Genomic DNA, 18,980 nt, shown 5'->3' with positions numbered 1-18,980 from the left:
TCACTTCTAAGAGAAGGTTTCTGGGAGTTCTTCTGGGCTCTAGACTGATCTGGGAATGGGAAAAGTGAAGTGAAAGGTATTAACTGTGTTCTTCTTTTATGTTTTCAGAGCTATATGCTTCTGGAGAGGACCTAGATTCACAGATGCTGATTGGAATCTTAGGGGAGTCTGCTATTCTCCCACTGACAATCCCAAAAGAAAAGCAGATCACATACATTGTCTGGAATTCCAAAAGGTTTCTTGCCATCATAGACATGGGAAAAGAAGGAAATTCAACCAAAATAACAATAATTGATCCTCATTATAAGGGACGAGTGAACTTCCTCAAACAAAACTATAATTATGCTACACAGATCAGCCACCTGAAGATGGAGGATGCTGGTTCCTACGAAGCAGAGATAACAATAGCAAACATTACTGAACCCATGAAAAAGCTGTTCACCCTTCACATCCATGGTCAGCATTAAGTCGTTTCTCAGGATCTTTTCAAACACAGCAACATCCTAAAATTGAATACACAGAATACTTACCTGGCTCCCAGCCTGATTTTTGGGAAAGCTGCTTTCTTTCTGCTCCAGAGTACAATTTAAATGTAAAAGAGATTCTGCCTGAGTGTCAGCTCTACCTAGGAGTAATGCAGTAAAACTCTATTATAAAAGTCCTTACTGGTGAAGGGATAACTAAGTCCAATGATCCAGTACAATGGAAAGAACCCCATGTTTACAATCAGGCAATTCAGCTTAAATCATTCCTCTGCCTCATTAACATTCATGTGGCTTTAGACAAGTCACTTCACTTGGGGGGTGGGGGGGGATGTTGGTTTCCTATATATCAAATGAGGAGATGAGTCTAGATACCCTCTAAGATCCCTTCCCTAAGTCCAAGATCCTATAAGTTAAAATGATTTAATGTAAGGAAGAGAATTTAATGTAAGTACAGCTGTTCCATATTGGAATTGACTGCTTTGCAAGGTAGTGAGCTCTCTGTTTTAATATGTTCAAACAGAGGCCAGATGAACAACTATCAGAGATGCTGGAGAGGAAATCTTGGAAGTGAATGAGATGTTGGACTAGATAACCTTAAGGTCTCTTTCATCTCTAACACACTAGAATTTCATGAAATCATGTCACCTGTGAATATAATTAAGGATAATTGATTTTTCATATGATAGAACATCTTATGCTTATAACCCCCTAAAGCAAGGTGCCACTTTCCTGGGATAACTGTCTTCCTCCTCCCAACCTTTTCTGATTAATAGTGACCTTAAATAGGTAAAGTAGTTGCCTAGAAAGATTGAAGGAAAATATGACTTCCTTGGGCACTATTACTCTCTGTTCCACAAATGTAACGGTAGTCCCCAACCTGTCAGAAATGGGTCCTGAGAAAACAATACCTATTATACTCCTCATACATTTCCATTTGTATAGAAGGAGGTGTTTCTTACCTCAACACTCTACCCCTTTGTAGATCTGGGTGTACAGACTCAGATAATGCTAGCAACTGGAACTGGATAGTGATTGTCCAGAGTCACTGATTTCTTCTCCTCTGTGGTACCCCAGGCCAAGAACTCTGAAATCCAGGATTCTGATCTATAGTGCCTTAAAGAAATCATTAAGCATCTTTATAGGGATAGGAGCACAATCAAAACATCTCATTGAATATCATATTTTACTCCTCATGCAGAGCGATTGACAGAGCCAAAAATTATACCAGGTCCTAAGTTCATTGATAATGGTACCTGTCTCATCAATTTGACATGTTCTGTGGAACAAATAAGAGAGAATGCATCGTATAGCTGGATGTCCAAGGGACAAGGGGCTAATGTATACACTAGCGGACCTATCCTCACCCTCATTTGGAAACCTGGTGACCATGACCTGAACTACACCTGTACTGCCAGGAATCCTGTCAGCAACAGCTCCCGTACCATTCTTGCCAAGGAGCTCTGTGCAGGTAAATTTCTCACTGTCTCCGGAGTCTGAGATCATGAGGGCCTTCAGGAATTCAATTTGCAGTGATTCTTGACTTTGGTCCCAACCTAGTACCCATATGGCCAGACCTCTTGAGCTTTGTTACTGGCCAAGTCTCAGCTAAAGGTAACAGTCCTGCTCTGAGACTGTGAGAAGGGCAGTTGTCTCAATGGTCAGTTCCCTCTCTAGATGAACTTATCAAGACAATTTTGTTTTATTTCTGTGCATGGTTCAGATTGCTCCTAGTGACTGCTTTTTTGTTTTCTTTTAAGGTATTGAAGATGGCACACACTACTTCAAAGTCCTATACATTGTGGTGCCCACCATCCTAGTTTTTCTCTTTATGTTGGGGCTGTCTTTCTGGCACATTCAGAGAAAGAAAGAAAAAGGTTGGTGTTTTTCTGGAGGTTGAAGCACATTTTGCTTATTGCAGAATTTCAGAGTTAGAAGGATTCTCAGAGATCATCGATTTCACCTCATACCTATACAACAATAGGCCCTACAACTTTCCTCACGTGGGGCCATTCAACCACTACTTGGAGACCCCTAGTGAGAAGTATCTCACTCTTACCTGGGGCAGTCCACTCCTCCTTGGGATTGTTCTAATTGTTTGAAAGCTTTTTCTTACATCTAGCCCAGATTTTTTTTCTTGATAATTTCCATCCATCCTATCCTCTGGGACCAGGCAGAAGTATAATCCTTCCATTTTGTAACAAATATTCAAATACACGAAGATAATTCTCATAGATACCTTTACTTTTTTTAGAGGATTAACTTCCCTAATTCTTTCTATTAATATTCATATACCATAGTCTTAAGGCCCTTCACTGTCTAGTTGTTCTCCTCAGAATATTATCTCATAAAGGTCTTTCCTTCAATGTAGTAAAGAAAATAGTACTTCAGCTATGGATCTGATCAGGGTAGAGTAAGATAACATCTCTCTAGATCTTAACAATATTCTTTCATTTATTTGTTCAGTCATTCCTTCATTCATCAAGCATTTATGAAGTGCCATCTCATGCCAGGAACTATATGGGAAAGGCAGATATGACATTTGGGCCACTGATGAAATTCCATTGTAGGAACTACTCAACCTCAGAGAACAATATGCTTTTATTTTGTCTTGAGTATATAAAAGGCAAGACCAAAATGATCCTTCCCCACAAGGAACTTACATTTTACTCTGTGTGTGACAACATTTAAGCAGAGAAGTAATCACAAATCATAAACCAAGAAAAGAGAAATTAATTTGGGGAGAGAGAGCACTAGTAACTGAAGTAGGAGAAGGAGCAGGATAAGGCTACATATCTCAATGTACCCTAAGATTCCATTGGCTTTTTTTGGGCTGCTATATCACACTTTGTTTATATTGAGCTTTCAATTCAGGAAAATCCATAGATATTTTTCAGACAAATAACTATCTAGACATGACTCCTCTATTTTGTAATTTTGAAGTTGGAGGTTTTAGGGCTGTGTGAAAAACATTACCTTCAACCCTTTTCAATTTCATCTTACTAGAATTTGGCCAATGTTCTAGCCCTGTGATTCCCAAAGTGGGTGCCACTGCCCCCTGGTGGATGCTGCAGCGATCCAGGGAGGCGGGGATGGCCACAGGTGCATTTGGGGGCTGTGAATAACTGTAAGGGGGCGGTGATAATATGTGACAGGGGGCACTAAGTAATATTTTTTCTGGAAAGCGGGCGATAGGCCAAAAAAGTTTGGGAACCACTGTAAATCTAGCCTGATAAGATTGTTTTTGCTATCTAACATGTTAACTAGTCCTCCAAATTTTGTCTCACCTGTACATTGAGCTTGTGATTGCCATCTGTGTCTTTATTCAAAACATATACAAGATAAAAATGTTAAGCTACTTAAAGTCCAGTACCCTGGGGCATTTTAATTGAGAAGTCTTCCAAGTTGAAATTGAACCCTAAATTTTCCTGAGGTTTCCTGCTTCTGTATGAGTTTCTTACTTCCTGGGAGTAAGGGAAATTACCTCTCAAGCTTGGTTTCCTAATCCTCCTGATCCTTTACTCCATACCTACCTTGAGAATCTCCCTATATCCAGTTCCTTACCACCTTTCAGAGGATGTATTTACTGGGATTCCTCTGGTTTGTTTGCTTGTTGAGTCTGTCCCTATATAACTGGGTGCTTCTTTGACTGGGAAGGTGGTCTTGGATAGCCAAGAGATTCATCCTAGGGACAACTATGGGGGCTGACCTATGATGTGGCACCTACAAGATGATTTGCTACTAGTAATATGTAAGGAGTAAACTTATGCTCCTGCCAGCAAAGTCATAGGTGATAGGAAGGAGTGTGGTAAGTGGATGTATCATGAATTCTAAACTGTCTTTCCTTACTGGGTTGCAGAGGCTGATGTAAAAGACAAGGAATATTATTATGACTCAATTTCTATTCTAAGCCCTGATGAAGCAGAAACTACAGAATATGCCACAGTTAACAGTCCTAAAGTAAGTTTCTCATCCCTGCCCAGAGCCTGGGCCCCTCTTATTTGAAATCTTTGTTTCCCTAAAGTTGAGGTTTGCCGAGTATTGAACCATTCACAATAATGAGGTAGGGGAGAAGTGTCATGTAATTTATCTTCTGATGTGTCTAATATTACATCCCTCATCCCACAAAAGACAGTATTAAAATCTTCCACTCCCAAGTGATCACACTCTTTACCCCCATCCTACTCCCTAGTTATGAAGATATAATTTTGTCTTCCATTTTTTAATGATGTAAGCATTTCAAGTCACCTATTCTTTTTTAACTTATCATGATATGAAGTACAAACAAGTAAAATGTTAGTTTAAACCTTATTTTCTGATAGTGATTTCTAGTTTTACTGGCAATTCTTGTCAAAAAAGAAATTCTTCCATATAGAATCTATATTCTTAGTTTTACTGAATGTTAGATTAGAGTTCAGTTGCTTCTGATTTTTGTATACTAGTCTGTTCTACTGATTTACTTTTCTATTTTTAACTAGTACCAAATAGTTTTTATTGCTATTTTAATATAATTTGTTTTTTGGAAGCACAATGTCTTCTTGATTTTTATTTTCTCCCCATTATTTCCCATAAGATTATTTATCTTTTGTCCTTCTAATGAATTTTAGAGTTGTTTTGCCTAATTCCATAGTCATTGACTAACATATCACTGTCTATAAATTAAACACCAGAGTAATTTTATTATATTTCTGTGCCCCAATGATGAGACATAAAAATACTTCAGATTACTAAAGTCATCCTTCATTTCCTTAAAGATCATCTTGTAATTATACTTTTATCTTGAGTATACTTTGATATACTCATTTTCAAATGTTTTACACATTTCATAGTTATTTCAAATGAAATTTTCTTTTATATAATTTCCTAATGGATTTTATAATTGTTATATAAAATGCTCATTACTTTTGTCAATATATTTTATGCGTTTTTACTTAATAGTTATTTTTCTGTGATTTTCTGTGGTTTTCTAAGTAAACCATTATATTTGAATAAAACAAATATTTTCTCTTTTTTGCCAATATCTTTGATTTCTCTTGCTTTATGGCATCACTAGCATTTCATTACCTATAATAGTAGAGAGAGAGGGCATCCTTGCTTTAAATCTGAGGTGTGCTACCCTATTCTCACCTTTGGCTCTAAGAAGCTGTAACATATGCAATAGCCACACTCTGGTGAAATTGGCTAAACTAGGAAGAAGCTAACTTACAGGCCTTAGATTCATTGGTGATTTAGGGAGATGTCTACCCCAAGCATATGAAGAATTTTCCTGGCAGAATGGTTAGATGAGAATAATTCTGTGACCCAGGGGAATGATCATTTTTGGATTTTTGTTTTTTACAGAAAAAGATCCAAGAAAATTTAGAAGTATCAAATACACTTTATGCCACTGTGCAGAATACTACAAAGGTAAGGATTTTTTTCCTTAACTTTTCATTCTTTTCCTTTCTACCTAAAGCTTTCACTTTCATGTTTTTTGGAGCTTTCAAAGGAAAGGTCAGTACCTTCAGATCTGCTCTTTATGGCTAAGACATAGTACCTGCCCTCATGAAGATTCTTCTATACTAGAAGACTGATAAGAAAAAACAAAACTCTACTTGATATAGGGCAGGGGACAGTTATACCAATTGGGGACCTTCAGAGAAGGCTTCGTGGAAGAGGTGGCATCGGGCTTGGACCTTAAAGCCTTGGTAAAAATTTAACAGGTAAACAGAGGGAACAACAATCCTTTGAAAAACAGGCAACATCCTGAGCAAAGACAAAGAGTAGGGATACGTTCCTGGGATGTTCCATCTGCAGAACATTACCCAAAATTTCTGAAGAAAATTGTTCAACTATGAGAATAGCCTACCAAGACAAGTTGGGGGAATCTCAGGTTTGAGGAGGCTTTAAAGGTAGCTTCCCTTTGTGTCTATGCTGACTAGGTCCTTTCTAGGGCAATGGACAAATGGGAAAGTAGAGAAGACTTCAACAGACAATCCAAATCCATCCATTTATATGCTTATGTCAGGGGTTTGCTGCAGCCAGCTTTAATAAGTTTGCAGAAACGTTGTTAAGTTTTCGTTGTCAGAATTTTTACCTCAAAATCAGCCAGTTACGAATCAAAACTCTAACTCTCATTCTCTCTCTCTCTCTCTCTCTCTCTCTCTCTCTCTCTCTCTCTCTCTCTCTCTCTCTCTCTCTCCATATATATGTGTGTGTGTGTGTGTGTGTGTGTTTATATATAGTTGATTGTCTTTAAAAAGTATTGATAATGCAGATTAAATTTAAATAGGTATGCATTTTCTTCTACCAACAGTTTAATTGTCAACAGTTACTAGTACATCTTCTTTTGCTCTAAAAATATTGTTTGAGCTTGGCATGAGTTCAGTAGGAGACTCAAGGAAAGAAGTAATCTACAGACCAAAGGCCTCTGGCTTAAAGGCTAATAATAATAATAACTGGCATTTATATAGTACTTTACTACTTACAAAGTGTTTTACATCCATTATCTCATTTCAGCTTGATAATGCACCTGCTTCCGTCTTTTTTTTTTTTTTTTACAGATGGATAAATCTGAGATACTTGAAAAGAACCCAGAATCTCTAGGATAATTAGACTTTGGTAATATTAATTAAACAATAAAATGGTTCTTCTAAATCTCCCTCTGGTGGTGTTAGGCATCCTCATCAGTTGCTAATGCAGAATTTCGGACTTATTAGGAGAGCATAGCCATTTATAAGTAAAATATGTTTAAAAGAAAGTTTGTGGCAAATTAGCAAGCAATAAAGTAACACTTTAGCCATTACAGATGCCTTCCCCCTCCTGTATTCACTACTGATATTCCTATTATCTGGATCCTGACATTGATCCTTGAAGAAAATGAATTGGTACCCATGTATTAAAATTTCTTCTCTGCCTCGTTAACCCATGTTACTTTCCCTAGACAAGATTTATGATTTGGTAATGTTATAGAAATAAAGGGTACAAAGGAGATATAGAGGTATAATGATGGTAATGATGTGTATCTATCTATAATCTCCTCAGCTGCAGTTGGTGGGAGGAACACTTACTCCTGTCACCCTGACTACTGCTGTAAGTTATCTCCTTCTTTCTAACAGCTGCTCCAGTAAGGACCCTTGAGAGGTTATATAGATGGATAACCTTTCCAGGTCCAACTTGAGGTTGGATAAATTAGTATTGGGCTATTGATCTACCTTGGATAACGTTCAGGATCTGACTGCATTGGATTCCCTTCCCAAGGGCCCTGATAGAAAGACCACTCAGGAAGGTACTTCTTGTTGAACACTCTTTTATCTATAAATAGGGTCAGGATAACAAGGTCAAGGATTGAGGATTGGAAACCCTATTGATCTATTATCTATAGACTAATTAACCATAAAATGGATGCTATTAATCAGGTGGAAGATAGAGATTTCACCACTCCTCTACCTCCAGCCCAGACCTGGGCACAGCCAAGCCAGAGAATAGGGAGGTTATTGCTACAGATGTATTGATGGTCTTTATTCTCTCAGCTCTCTTATCACCAGTGTTGGTGATTCACTAGCTCTCACAGTCGATCAGGAAATAGATTCAAGTTTATTCCTACCCTCTTCTTCTTAAACCACCCAGCAACCCTTCAACCACCCTTCAAACCACCCTTCCAGCCAATTTGGCAGAGATCTGTCATCTCCAGTTCTCAGCCTCTGAATCCAGAGACTTCAGAGACCAGAGACTTCTCAGTCCAGAGACTTTTCAGTCCAGAGACCTCCCCCAAAGTGGCTGTCAGGGGTATTTATAGGGTGAGGCCAACCAACATTTGCCCCTGGCTCAGGGAACCTGGGAACATTCTGAATCTCTCAACTGCCATCCCAGTCAGCATCCATCTCTTCCCAGATTATTGAATATAACAGTAACTTATTATTTCTATATTGCAAAACACCTAGGATCTTTCTTTGGAAAACAGTTTAAAGATCTTCACTGGAATAAGAAATAATACATTAAGGATTGACCCTTTTACATTTTAATTGCATTCACAGGCATGCAACTTTGAATGTCTGGAAACTGAATTATTCATAGATTTAAAAGGGAGGAAAAATAGGAATAATGTATTTGCACCTTATAAAAGAGTTACACCTTTCTCACGTTTGATGAACTGATCTAAAGGAAGTATAAAGAATTGTATGTCTGTTTCTTCACTCCTTTAGGAGGTATGATAAGTGTTCAGGGAAGACTTAACACTTCTGGTGTGGAGGCTTATTTAGTTTGAACCTGAAAACCACATCCCTTACTCTAATAATATCTAAGGGAGCAGAGAACTATAATTCTAGCCTGGTATCCCTCTCTCTGAGATGAGCAAAGTGACCAGTCTTCTGGTTGCAATCTCCTGCTTCTCATCCTGGCAGGATTTGAAGTATCTCTTGGTGGGGGTGGGGAGAGAGGGGAAAAGAGACTAGAAATGTCTTTTCTGCTGCCCTTCAAGCCATACAATGACACGCCTATGCTACAAATGCAGGACAGCCCTTGCAATACAACTATACAATCTCAAGTTGCAGTAAGTGAAAGGGCAAATAAAAGTGAGGAAGTATAGGGTCAACTGTCAACCCACTGCTAAAATAAATAGATTCAAACCTTAATTTTAGAAGCAGAGACAAGCTGCTTCTCTCTGGTTCCTGTAATTTTGGTTGTCCTTTTCTTTTCTTTTCTTTTTTTCCTGACTGATTAAATTTTGTTTAATTTAAAATTTTTGTTTTATTTTTAATATTTTCCCATAGCTACATATTTCATGTTCTTTCTCTCTCCCCCAAAACCCTCCACCCCCCTGTAGCTGACTCACAATTCAACTGGGTTTTACATGTATCATTGATTAAGACCTAATTCCATATTATTGATAGTTGGACTGGAGTTATTATTTAGCATCTACATCCCTAATAATATCCCCATCAGCCCATATGTTCAAGCAGTTGTTTTTCTTCTGTGTTTCCACTCCTGTAGTTCTTCCTCTGAATGTGAGTAGCATTCTTTTCCATAAATCCCTCAGAATTATCCTGGGTCATTGCATTGCAGCTAGTAGAGAAGTCCATTACATTCAATTTTACCACAGTGTATCAGTCTCTGTGTACAATATTCTCCTGGTTCTGCTCCTTGTCACGGAAATTTACCCACTGCCTCAATTTAAACAATTTAGATAAATAAATCAAAATCCAAATTTCTCCAAGTCAAGGTAAAATTTTAGAGTTTTTTGGAAGAGGGCCAAGTCTTCCATATAAACCCGGACATTGAGTGCCAATTACAGAGTTAGAAACCGGTAGTAACAAATGCTCGGCAGCAGTGACCTGGCTTTTATACCCAGACAATAACAAAGTGAATATTTCCAAACAAGGATTATGACTTAAAGCACAAGACACAACTTTTTTAGAAACTGTTACCCAACTACAAAGCTGATTGGTTAGTTCATTTAGGAAAACCCATATTAGTCTTAAGGTCAAATCACAAGGCAATACCCTTCTTAAGAAATACCGATGACCATTATCTTAGGGTTCATCTGATCTGTTGGGAGGATGGTTATTTCAAAATAGGAAAGAGTGAGCATTCTTGCACCATATCAGGACATGATGCAGCATTCCAGGACCTAAAATTCATATGGTCAGCATCTCATGATAGAAGAGATGACTTAGGGAGGTGTTGGAAATCCCCTTAGAAGCAGTTTTATGCATTAGTTAGAGATCCTTATAAAATCATAGATTCTACTCATTGTAATTAAGATTATAATGGAATTATACTAATCACTTTAAAATCACAATATTGATTAGAATTAACTTATCACTATCACTAAAATCCAGTCAAGTATAATGGGGTAGGGGTCTTTCTTCCTGACACCCTTTCACTCTGCATCAATTCCTGGAGGTCATTCCAATTCACATGGAATTCCTCCAGTTCTTTATTCCTTTGAGCACAATAGTATTCCATCACCAAGAGATACTACAATTTGTTCAGCCATTCCCCAATCGAAGGCCATTCCCTCATTTTCTAATTTTTTGCCACCACAAACAGCCCAGCTATAAGTGGTTATCCTTTTCTGAACCTGATCTTTCTGAACTTGATCTCCTTGACTCAACTGAAAATCCTCTCTCCTTGCAATTCCAGTCATGGCATTTTGTCTCAGTGACCTACATCTTGTCTTTTCTGCTTCCTCTTCCTTTGATGTGTCTAAAAGGCACCCAACATATACATTTATACATATGGGAAAAGACACATTTTTTTCATACATATTTACATATAAACACACACACACATATGGGCTAAGGGATAAAGGGATAAAGGAAAGGATCCAAATTTACCCTTTTTAGTAGTTTTTTTTTTTTTTTTTTTTTTTTTTTGGCCACAGATGTGGCAGCAACAAAAGAATTACAAATGCCTAAAATCTCCAGGAACAAAACAAAGGAAGAAATTGTGTCCCTTTGTCATCCTACCCAATAAAGGACTAGAACCATCCAACCTCTTCATTATTGAAGAATGTGTTTCTTCATATGAATTATATCAAAAAATCATTATAAATCAAGAGAACAATATTTTCTAGGGATCCAAGAAACAGTGTGATACAATAATTTTAAAATGTCCAGCCTGGAGTTAAAAATTCTAGTCCTGGCTCCGTCACTCATAAAGTGATCATGGTTATTTCTCTTTCCTAGAGGCAATTATATAGAACACTGAACCTGAAGTAAGGGAGTTCTGAGTTAAAATTTAGCCTCAGAAACTTACTATTTGTGTGACCTTGGCAAGTCATTTTATCTCTCTGTCTCAGTTTTCTCAAGAGTAAAAAACAAGAATAATAATGGCACCTACCTCCTAAAGTTGATGTGAAGAACAAATGTGATCATATTTGTAAAGCAAAGCATCCTACACATAGTAGGTAATTAATAAGTGCTTGTTCCCTTCCTCTTTTTCTATTTCTTTGGGCTTTAATTAGGTCAATTGTATAATGACAGAATTGTACTAGATGATCTCAGGAGTCTCTTCCAGGTTTAAGATTTTCTGGTTCCTATTCCCAAAGAGCTATAAAACTCTTCATATATTTTGATCTAGCAAAGTTACTACTAGATCTGCATTCCAAAGAAATTTTTTTTAAAAAGCAGGAATGAGGGGCTGGGAAAAGGATCTATTTGTACAAAATATTTATAAAAACTCTTTTGGTGGTGACAAAAAATTGTAAGGTGAGGGGATATGCCCATCAGCTGGGGAATGACTAAACAAGTTGTGGTATATGATTGTGATGGAATACTATTTTGCTATAAGAAATGACAAGCAGGGTGGTTTCAGAAAAAAATCTGAAAATACTTACATGAACTGATACAACGTAAAGTAAGCAGAATCAGAAGAACTTTAAATACAGTGACAGCAATATTGTCTGATGATCAAGTGTGAATGATAGCTATTACCAGCAGTACAATAATCCAAGACAAAGTGAAGTGAGGAGAATCAGGAGAACTTTGTATGTAGTAACAGCAATATTGTCTGATGATCAACTGTGAATGACAACTACTATCAGCAACACAATGATCCAAGACAGCACCAAAGGACTCATGATGAAAAATATCAGAGAAAGAATTGATGGAGTCTGAATGCAAATTGAAGTAAACTACATTTCACTTTCTTTCTGCATTTTGAGTTTTTTTTAATTCCCACAAAATTACTAATATGGAAAAAATGTTTTTCATGATTGCAGATATAAAATCTTTATCAAATTTCTTGCCATTTCAAAAAAGTAAACAGGGTAAGGGAGAAAGGGTGGAAGATAATTTGAAACTTAAATTTTTAAATGAATGTTAAAAGTTGTATATCACATGTAATTGTCAAAAATAAAATATTATTTAAAAAATAAAAGTAAGTAAAAATATAGCAAGAAAAAATATTCTGTGGTTCTAGGGGAACTTTCTGTTTTCAAAAATTAACTGTCTAGAATTAAGATTTCCTGGACTTGAGATAGTTTAGAGATATTTTTGACTGACAAAGAGGATGATCTAAAGTAGACCAAATATCTTGAGAGACTAAATCTCATTAGGAATATTTTAAGGACAAATATAAGACAGGAATGTGGCTCAAAGAAAGACTAACCAACTTTGGGAGTTCCCCAATAAACCTGATGGGATTACAGGCTATGGGGATATTGCTTAGAGGCAATAATAGGACAGAGGTGATGAATGTCCTCTTCTTGTGACTGCTAAAGTTGATCTTACCCTCTAGAAGTTTTGTTCTCTAACATTCTTTGCCTTCACCCTTTCAGTTTCTTCCAAAATGCCCTAGAAGCCACAGTGTTGGCTCCAGCAGAAGTTCATGGCAATGTTAAGTATTTCATTACACTTAACATGCCAGAAGAGTTCAAGGCAAATATTTCTGAAATCCATATATAGAAAAGGGTGGATATTGATTTCCTGGACAGAGTTAATAAAGCCTTCTAGAACTGAAGAGAGATTTCTAGGATTTCTAGGATTACAAAAATTTGTAGAATGTCATGGATAATGAGGATAATAAAACTCTTCATATATTTTGATCTAGCAAAGTTACTACTAGATCTGTATTCCAAAGAAATTTTTTTTAAAAAGCAGGAATGAGGGGCCAGGGAAAGGATCTATCCTTTCTATCAATTCAAGTAATTGATGTCCAAATTATGCTTAGTCTTCTGATTCTTTCTTCTTTTTAGCATGACAGAAAACAGATATTCTTTCCTGTTTTTACATCTTTTCTGTTCTTCAGAGAGGGAGATAAAGGAGAATCATACAGAAAGATAATAAGAGCAATAATTCCCTTCATTAAGGAAACCAGGAGATTTGGTACATCCTCACCCAAAAGAACAGAGCAAGATAGAAAAAAGGGGAAAGACATATACATTTATGTGTGTATGTGTATATACATACATATATACATATGAGTGAGAGAGAGAGAGAGAGAGAGAGAGAGAGAGAGAGAGAGAGAGAGAGAGAGGAAACTAAGAATGGGGAACAGATGCTTAATGATGATCAGTTGCGAATGATAGCTATTATCAGCAATACAATGATGCAGAACACTGCCAAAGGGCTCATGATGAAAAATGCTAAAGGACAGATTATTTTGAGTGAAAGGAAAACATGATGATTAGAGAAGAGAGGGAGCAAGGAACTTGAAAGAGTAGAAGGGAAAAGTCACAATCCTTCCTCTGAATTATTAAGTGAGTAGATGTAGTCCCCAAACTGAAGAGTGCTGGGGGAAAAAAATATGAATTGGTGCATGAATTCAGGGTAAACAATAGAAATTGTGCCTTTTAAAAATAATTATGTAGTTGAGAGAGAGCAAAGAATACTTTTCAGTGAGATTATAGAGGGGTAATAAAGGAGCTTCCACCCTTAAAGAATGAAAGAGGTTGTCAAAATAGTTTATCTCATGGTGAAAGAAAAGAATTGAGAACCAGGAAGGAGAGGTGGGGATATTCTTTCCTCTGGGCCTTCATGAGTCCCTTCACTTCGCCCCCTGTTCCTTCCAGGTTAGATGGTGGAGGAGGTGGCAGGTAAATAAGTAGAGTGTAGTCTCCTTATTTTTTTTCCAGTGAAAAAAATGAAGTATATAGGAAGCAGGGGCAATTTGTTCAAGTCTTACAACATAGGAATTAATATATTTGGTTAAAGATAAAAGTTGCCTCTCATTGCCAATATCAGCACCAACCAAAAGAAACAGCATAGAAAGCCCTCCCCCCTCAAAGTCTCTAAACCAAAGATTTTACAGGAGGATGTCAAGTATGAATTTTCAGTGATGGCAATTCACTTTCCTGTTAAACATAAAGGGTGGAAGGAGAATGTGAAGAATCTCTCTCACAAACAGAACAGACATAAAATAAACAACAATAAAAAAAATTTATAGTAACTTTGTGTTTGACAAAAGTAAAGATCTTATCTTTGGGGATAAGAATTCACAATTTGTTAAGAATTTTTGGTAAAAATGGAAAGCAATCTGACAGGAATAGATATCTTATGCCATTTACCAAGATAAGAACAAAACTGATACATAATCTAGGCATGAAGACAGTTATCACAAGCAATTTAGAAGAACAAGAAACATATGAGCTATCAAATTTATGGATAAAAGAATTTGTGAGCAAATAAGAGATAGAAAGTATTGTGAGACATAAAATGGATGTTTTGAAGATATTAGATCAAAAAGGTTTTGTACAAATAAAATGAATGTAGCCAAAATTAAAAGAAAAGCATAAAATTTGGGGGTGGGATTTGTAAGATAGTGTCTTGGATAAAGGTCTCCTATCTCAAATATATAAAGAATTTTGTCAAATTTATAAGAATGAAGAATGAGTCATTTCCAAATTGATAAATGGTCAAAAGATATGAACAGATAATTTTGGAATATACGAATCAAAGCTATGTACAACTTTATTTTAAAATGTTCTAGATGATTATTTATTAGAGAAGTGCACATCAAAGCAACTCTGAGGTATCATCTCACCTATCAGGTTGGCTAAAATGATAAAAGGGCAAAATGACAAATGTTGGTGGTGTAAGAGGGAAAATTTAGGTATTTATAGATATATATTAAATATGTGGCCGCCAGGAATCAACAATTCAGGTTGATTCCGTAATTAAATCAGACCCAAGTCAGCATTGGGTTGAAGAGTTTATTTACAATTGGTAGGTAAAAGTAGGAATAAAGAGAAAAGGAGAGAGGCTAGTCCAGGCCAAGGCCTGGACAGAGAGAAGAAGGTTATAAAGCTTAATAAATGAAGCTGTAAGCCACAAGGCCCAACAGCCAGATAGGCAGAGTTTAGAATTGGCCCAGCTAGGCCAAGGAAGTCAGCCTAACTTACCCACGTGACAATATAGAGTGTAAGCTGTCTGTGGTCTCAGGAAATGCTTCTTCTTCCAGTTGGAGACTGCCCCCACAGGAAGTTCACTAACTTACTTAAAGAGATAGTGTCTTTCATCACTTCCTCTAATTCAAATGGACAAATGGCAGTTTCTACATTGATTTGGACTGCCCAAAGGGCAGTCCCTTATTCTTGATTTGTTACTTATTGTCATGTGTGGGTAACTCGTCTCCCCTCCCCACTAAGGGAGGTGAGAGTGACATCATTAACATGCCTGGGTTGAGTAGATTTTTGACTATTAATGGAATCGAGCTAATTCTATTTACACAGTGGGGATATGGAAAAATGAAGACACTAACACAATTTTAGTGGAACTGTGAACTGATCCATTTTGGAGAGCAATCTAAAATTATGCCCAAAGAGTTCTAAAACTGTGTGTGACTTTTGACCCAGCAATACCACCATGGATTAATTCTTAAGGTGATCAGGAGAAAAGGAAAAGAACCTCTACGTTCTACAATAGTTATAACAACTTTCTTTGTCTTAACAGTTGAGAGGTGCCCATCAATTGGGGCAATGGCTAAACAAGTTGTAGCATATGATTGTTATGGAATACTATTGTGCCACAAGAAATGATGAGCAGGTTAATTAAAAAATAGGGAAAGAATATGTGGAATTAAGAAGAGTGAAACAAGCAGAACATTATATGCAGGAGAAGAGTGTTTAAAGAATGACTTGTGTATATCCATCTCCAGAGAAAAGTCTGATAAATAGAAACAAACAAGACATAGTTTTATGTATACATATATCTTTTATTAAAGGATGTCTTCTCTGGTATAGAGAGGGGAGGGATTATTGGAGATACCTGTGAATTTTAATTTAATAAACTAATTAATTAAAAAAAGAATATCTTCCCATATTAGGTTGCATGGTTCCAAGAAGAACACATTCTTTTGTGAAAAAAAAAAAAGTACTAAATCTGGAATCCTAATATTTGCATATGACTCACTTCAGTTTTTTACTACCAATTTTACATTAGGAAATTCATTTTGACTTATTTATGATCACACAGTTACAAGGTGTCAAGGAAAGATTCTAAATTAATCCCTCTCAGTTTTATTGTTTTCTGTTTCAGATTCCACTCTTCTTAGGGATGGATAGGTTAAGAGGAGGTCCTATCCTCTAATTTATTCTTCCACCCTTTCTCTGAAAGTTCCCTAACTTGATACTCAAAAGCCTTCACAATGTGGTCCTAAACTATCTTCCTATCTTTCTTTAACAATTATTTCAATTCATTATTCAAGTAAGCAGTTTGCTCAATATCTCCTTTAGCTTTCTCACCTTTGAGCTTTCATACACATTGTTCCTCTCACCCTGATGGTCAAATGTCTGAATTAAAAAAAAAATCCTATGAGACTTAGTTGAAATCCCACCTTCTTTGTTATGATATCTTCCATCACTCCAACTGCCTCTCTCTCTCTCTTTTGTCTGAACTCTTAAAGCCCTTGCTGTCAATACTTCTCATTTGGCTCTGAGCACACTGACATCATCTTTTTGTTATCTCACAGTATTCTTTACATTTTATATTGTTGATTAAATTTTAAGTGGCCTCTGCAAGGTCCTCTTTAGCAGGGTTCCTACTTTTGTGACCTTCTTAGCACCAAAGAACCTCACACAGTAGATATTCAAGAAATACCTGTTTATTTGAATAATCAGAAAATTATGTTTTTGTTTCAAACCTTGTTAAAAAGTTTGCTAAAACATGTTATTCTGCTTTCTGAATTAGTAAGAGGATAGCAAACATAGCTCCTTCCCCATTCTTGCCTTAGGACCTCAAGGCCATCATCTAGTTGTATGTAAGTTAACAAGAAGCTTACTACCACACAAAAAAATAGGGATCAAATGTGAAGCAGACTGCTCACAAACCATTCATATAAGGAATGACCAACAGGTTACACCACTGGAAATGTTTAAAATAGTGGTTTCTGTGCAAACTAGAGAGCAGTGGTCCTGGATAGCATTCATAATTATTGGCTCAGATGTTTCACAGTGGTGTGTGAATTATCTGTGAAGAATATCACTGGCTTTCTATTGAGTACAAGGACAATCCCACCTTTCTTAACCAAAGGCATCAACTATTACCAAAAGATGAGAACACTAATGGCCAGTTGTTATTCAGTCATGTCTGACTCTGTGTGAGTTCCTTAATAAAGATAAGGCTGCTTCCTTTTCCAGTGGATTAAAGCAAACAGTCTTGTCCAGTATCACATAGCTAGTGAGTGTCTGAAGCCACATTTGAATTTAAGTCTTCCTGATGCCAGGTCTAGCATTCTATCCACTGAACCACCTCTCTGCTACCTGGTGGTTAGTTAATTGTTTCAACCATGATCAACTCTTTGTGATCCTATTTGGGGTTTTCTAGGCAAAGATACTGGAATGGCTTGCCATTTACTACTCCTCTAGCTCATCCAATAGATGAGAAACTGAGGCAAAAGAGTTAAGTGATTTATCCAGGGTACCTTAGCTAGTAAGAGTCTGATGTCAGATTTGAACCCAGGAAGAGGAATCTTCCTGACTCCAGACCTGATGTTTTATCCATTGCACCACCTAGCTGCTCCAAAGTAGGCTGATTGTTGTCTTTTGTTCTGGAAAGGTACCAAAATGATATCTCTGATGTCTTTTTAACTTGCACATAAATTGGATCTGAGTAAGGCAGAATTGCACAAAATAGTCAAGCCTCAGTCTCTCTTCCAGAGTCATCCAAGTCCAATAGCAAGACAAAAGTCAGGGCCACTGGTGATGGCATGGAATGTAGAGGATAGCCTTGGCTTCATCAATGTCTAACCAAACTCTAAGCATTCCCTGCTCCTGCTTCCACTGCCTTCATGGCCATTGGAACAAATTGTTTTCATCAATCCCTTCTGCTGGGAAGTCTTCCTTTGCCTGGAGTAGACACTCTCCTAACTCATTAATTAGTTGATGCCTGCCTATTCTCCTCAATCTGGTTTACCCTGCCTGCTAAGACTGTTTACTGGAGTGTGGCTGCTGTGAATGCTACAGCTTCTTGGAACCACAAAGAGAACTGGGTGGCCAGTGGACACTAAAGGAGGAAAATAGCCCAAGGAAGGCTCCACCAGTCATCACATCAGAGGTCCTAGTCTTCCTTGAAAACCCCAGACCGCTGAAAGGCAGCTATCTGACAAAGTAGATAGAGGGCCACTGGGTCTGGAGTCAAGAAGACTGAGTTCAAATCCAGCCTCAGAAATTTACTAGCTTTGTGATCCTGGGCAAGTTACCTAACCCTGTTTATCTCAGCCATAGTAGACACTTAGTAAATATTTGTCTTATCATAAGAGATGCCTCATTTCTGATAGGCAAGGCCTAGAGAACTGAAGTATGCAGAAAAGCAGGGTTGGGAAGCTGGGTGGCTCAGGTCTAGATATAGGAGGTCCTGGATTCAAATCTGGCCTCAGACACTTATCTGTGTGACCCTGGGTAAGTCACTTAACCCCGTTGCCTAACCTTTACCATTCTTTTGCCTTGGAACCAATACTCAATATTGATTCTAAGATGAAAGGAAAGGGTTTTAAAAAGAAGAAGAAGGAAAAGGAGAAGGAGAAGAAGGAGAAGGAGGAGGAGGAGGAGGAGGAGGAGGAGGAGGAGAGCAGACTCAGGCC

The 18,980-nt window shown here is 37.3% G+C and overlaps 1 protein-coding gene across 1 annotated transcript; it reads left to right on the top strand.

The window, feature by feature from the left end:
• The first annotated feature begins 254 nt into the window (after positions 1-254).
• Positions 255-7,109, top strand: LOC123246042 (SLAM family member 7-like). The gene is made up of 6 exons (XM_044674994.1): positions 255-456; positions 1,684-1,953; positions 2,243-2,359; positions 4,342-4,442; positions 5,823-5,888; positions 7,025-7,109. The coding sequence occupies exons 1-6, from the start codon at positions 255-257 to the stop codon at positions 7,070-7,072; spliced, it is 804 nt and encodes a 267-aa protein (XP_044530929.1). The 3' UTR covers positions 7,073-7,109.
• Positions 7,110-18,980: the final 11,871 nt, after the last annotated feature.

The sequence above is a fragment of the Gracilinanus agilis genome, chromosome 4 (assembly GCF_016433145.1).
Source record: "Gracilinanus agilis isolate LMUSP501 chromosome 4, AgileGrace, whole genome shotgun sequence".
NCBI lineage: Eukaryota > Metazoa > Chordata > Mammalia > Didelphimorphia > Didelphidae > Gracilinanus > Gracilinanus agilis.
This window is presented reverse-complemented; position numbering and strand designations above follow the sequence as displayed.

Bases quoted from the DNA above. Each gene is read 5' to 3' on its own strand.
- LOC123246042 (XM_044674994.1), top strand. From the start codon at position 255: ATGGGAAAAGAAGGAAATTCAACCAAAATAACAATAATTGATCCTCAT. The intron at 1,954-2,242 runs GTAAATTTCTCA...TTTTCTTTTAAG, and splicing joins TGCCAAGGAGCTCTGTGCAG to GTATTGAAGATGGCACACAC. The intron at 2,360-4,341 runs GTTGGTGTTTTT...ACTGGGTTGCAG, and splicing joins TCAGAGAAAGAAAGAAAAAG to AGGCTGATGTAAAAGACAAG.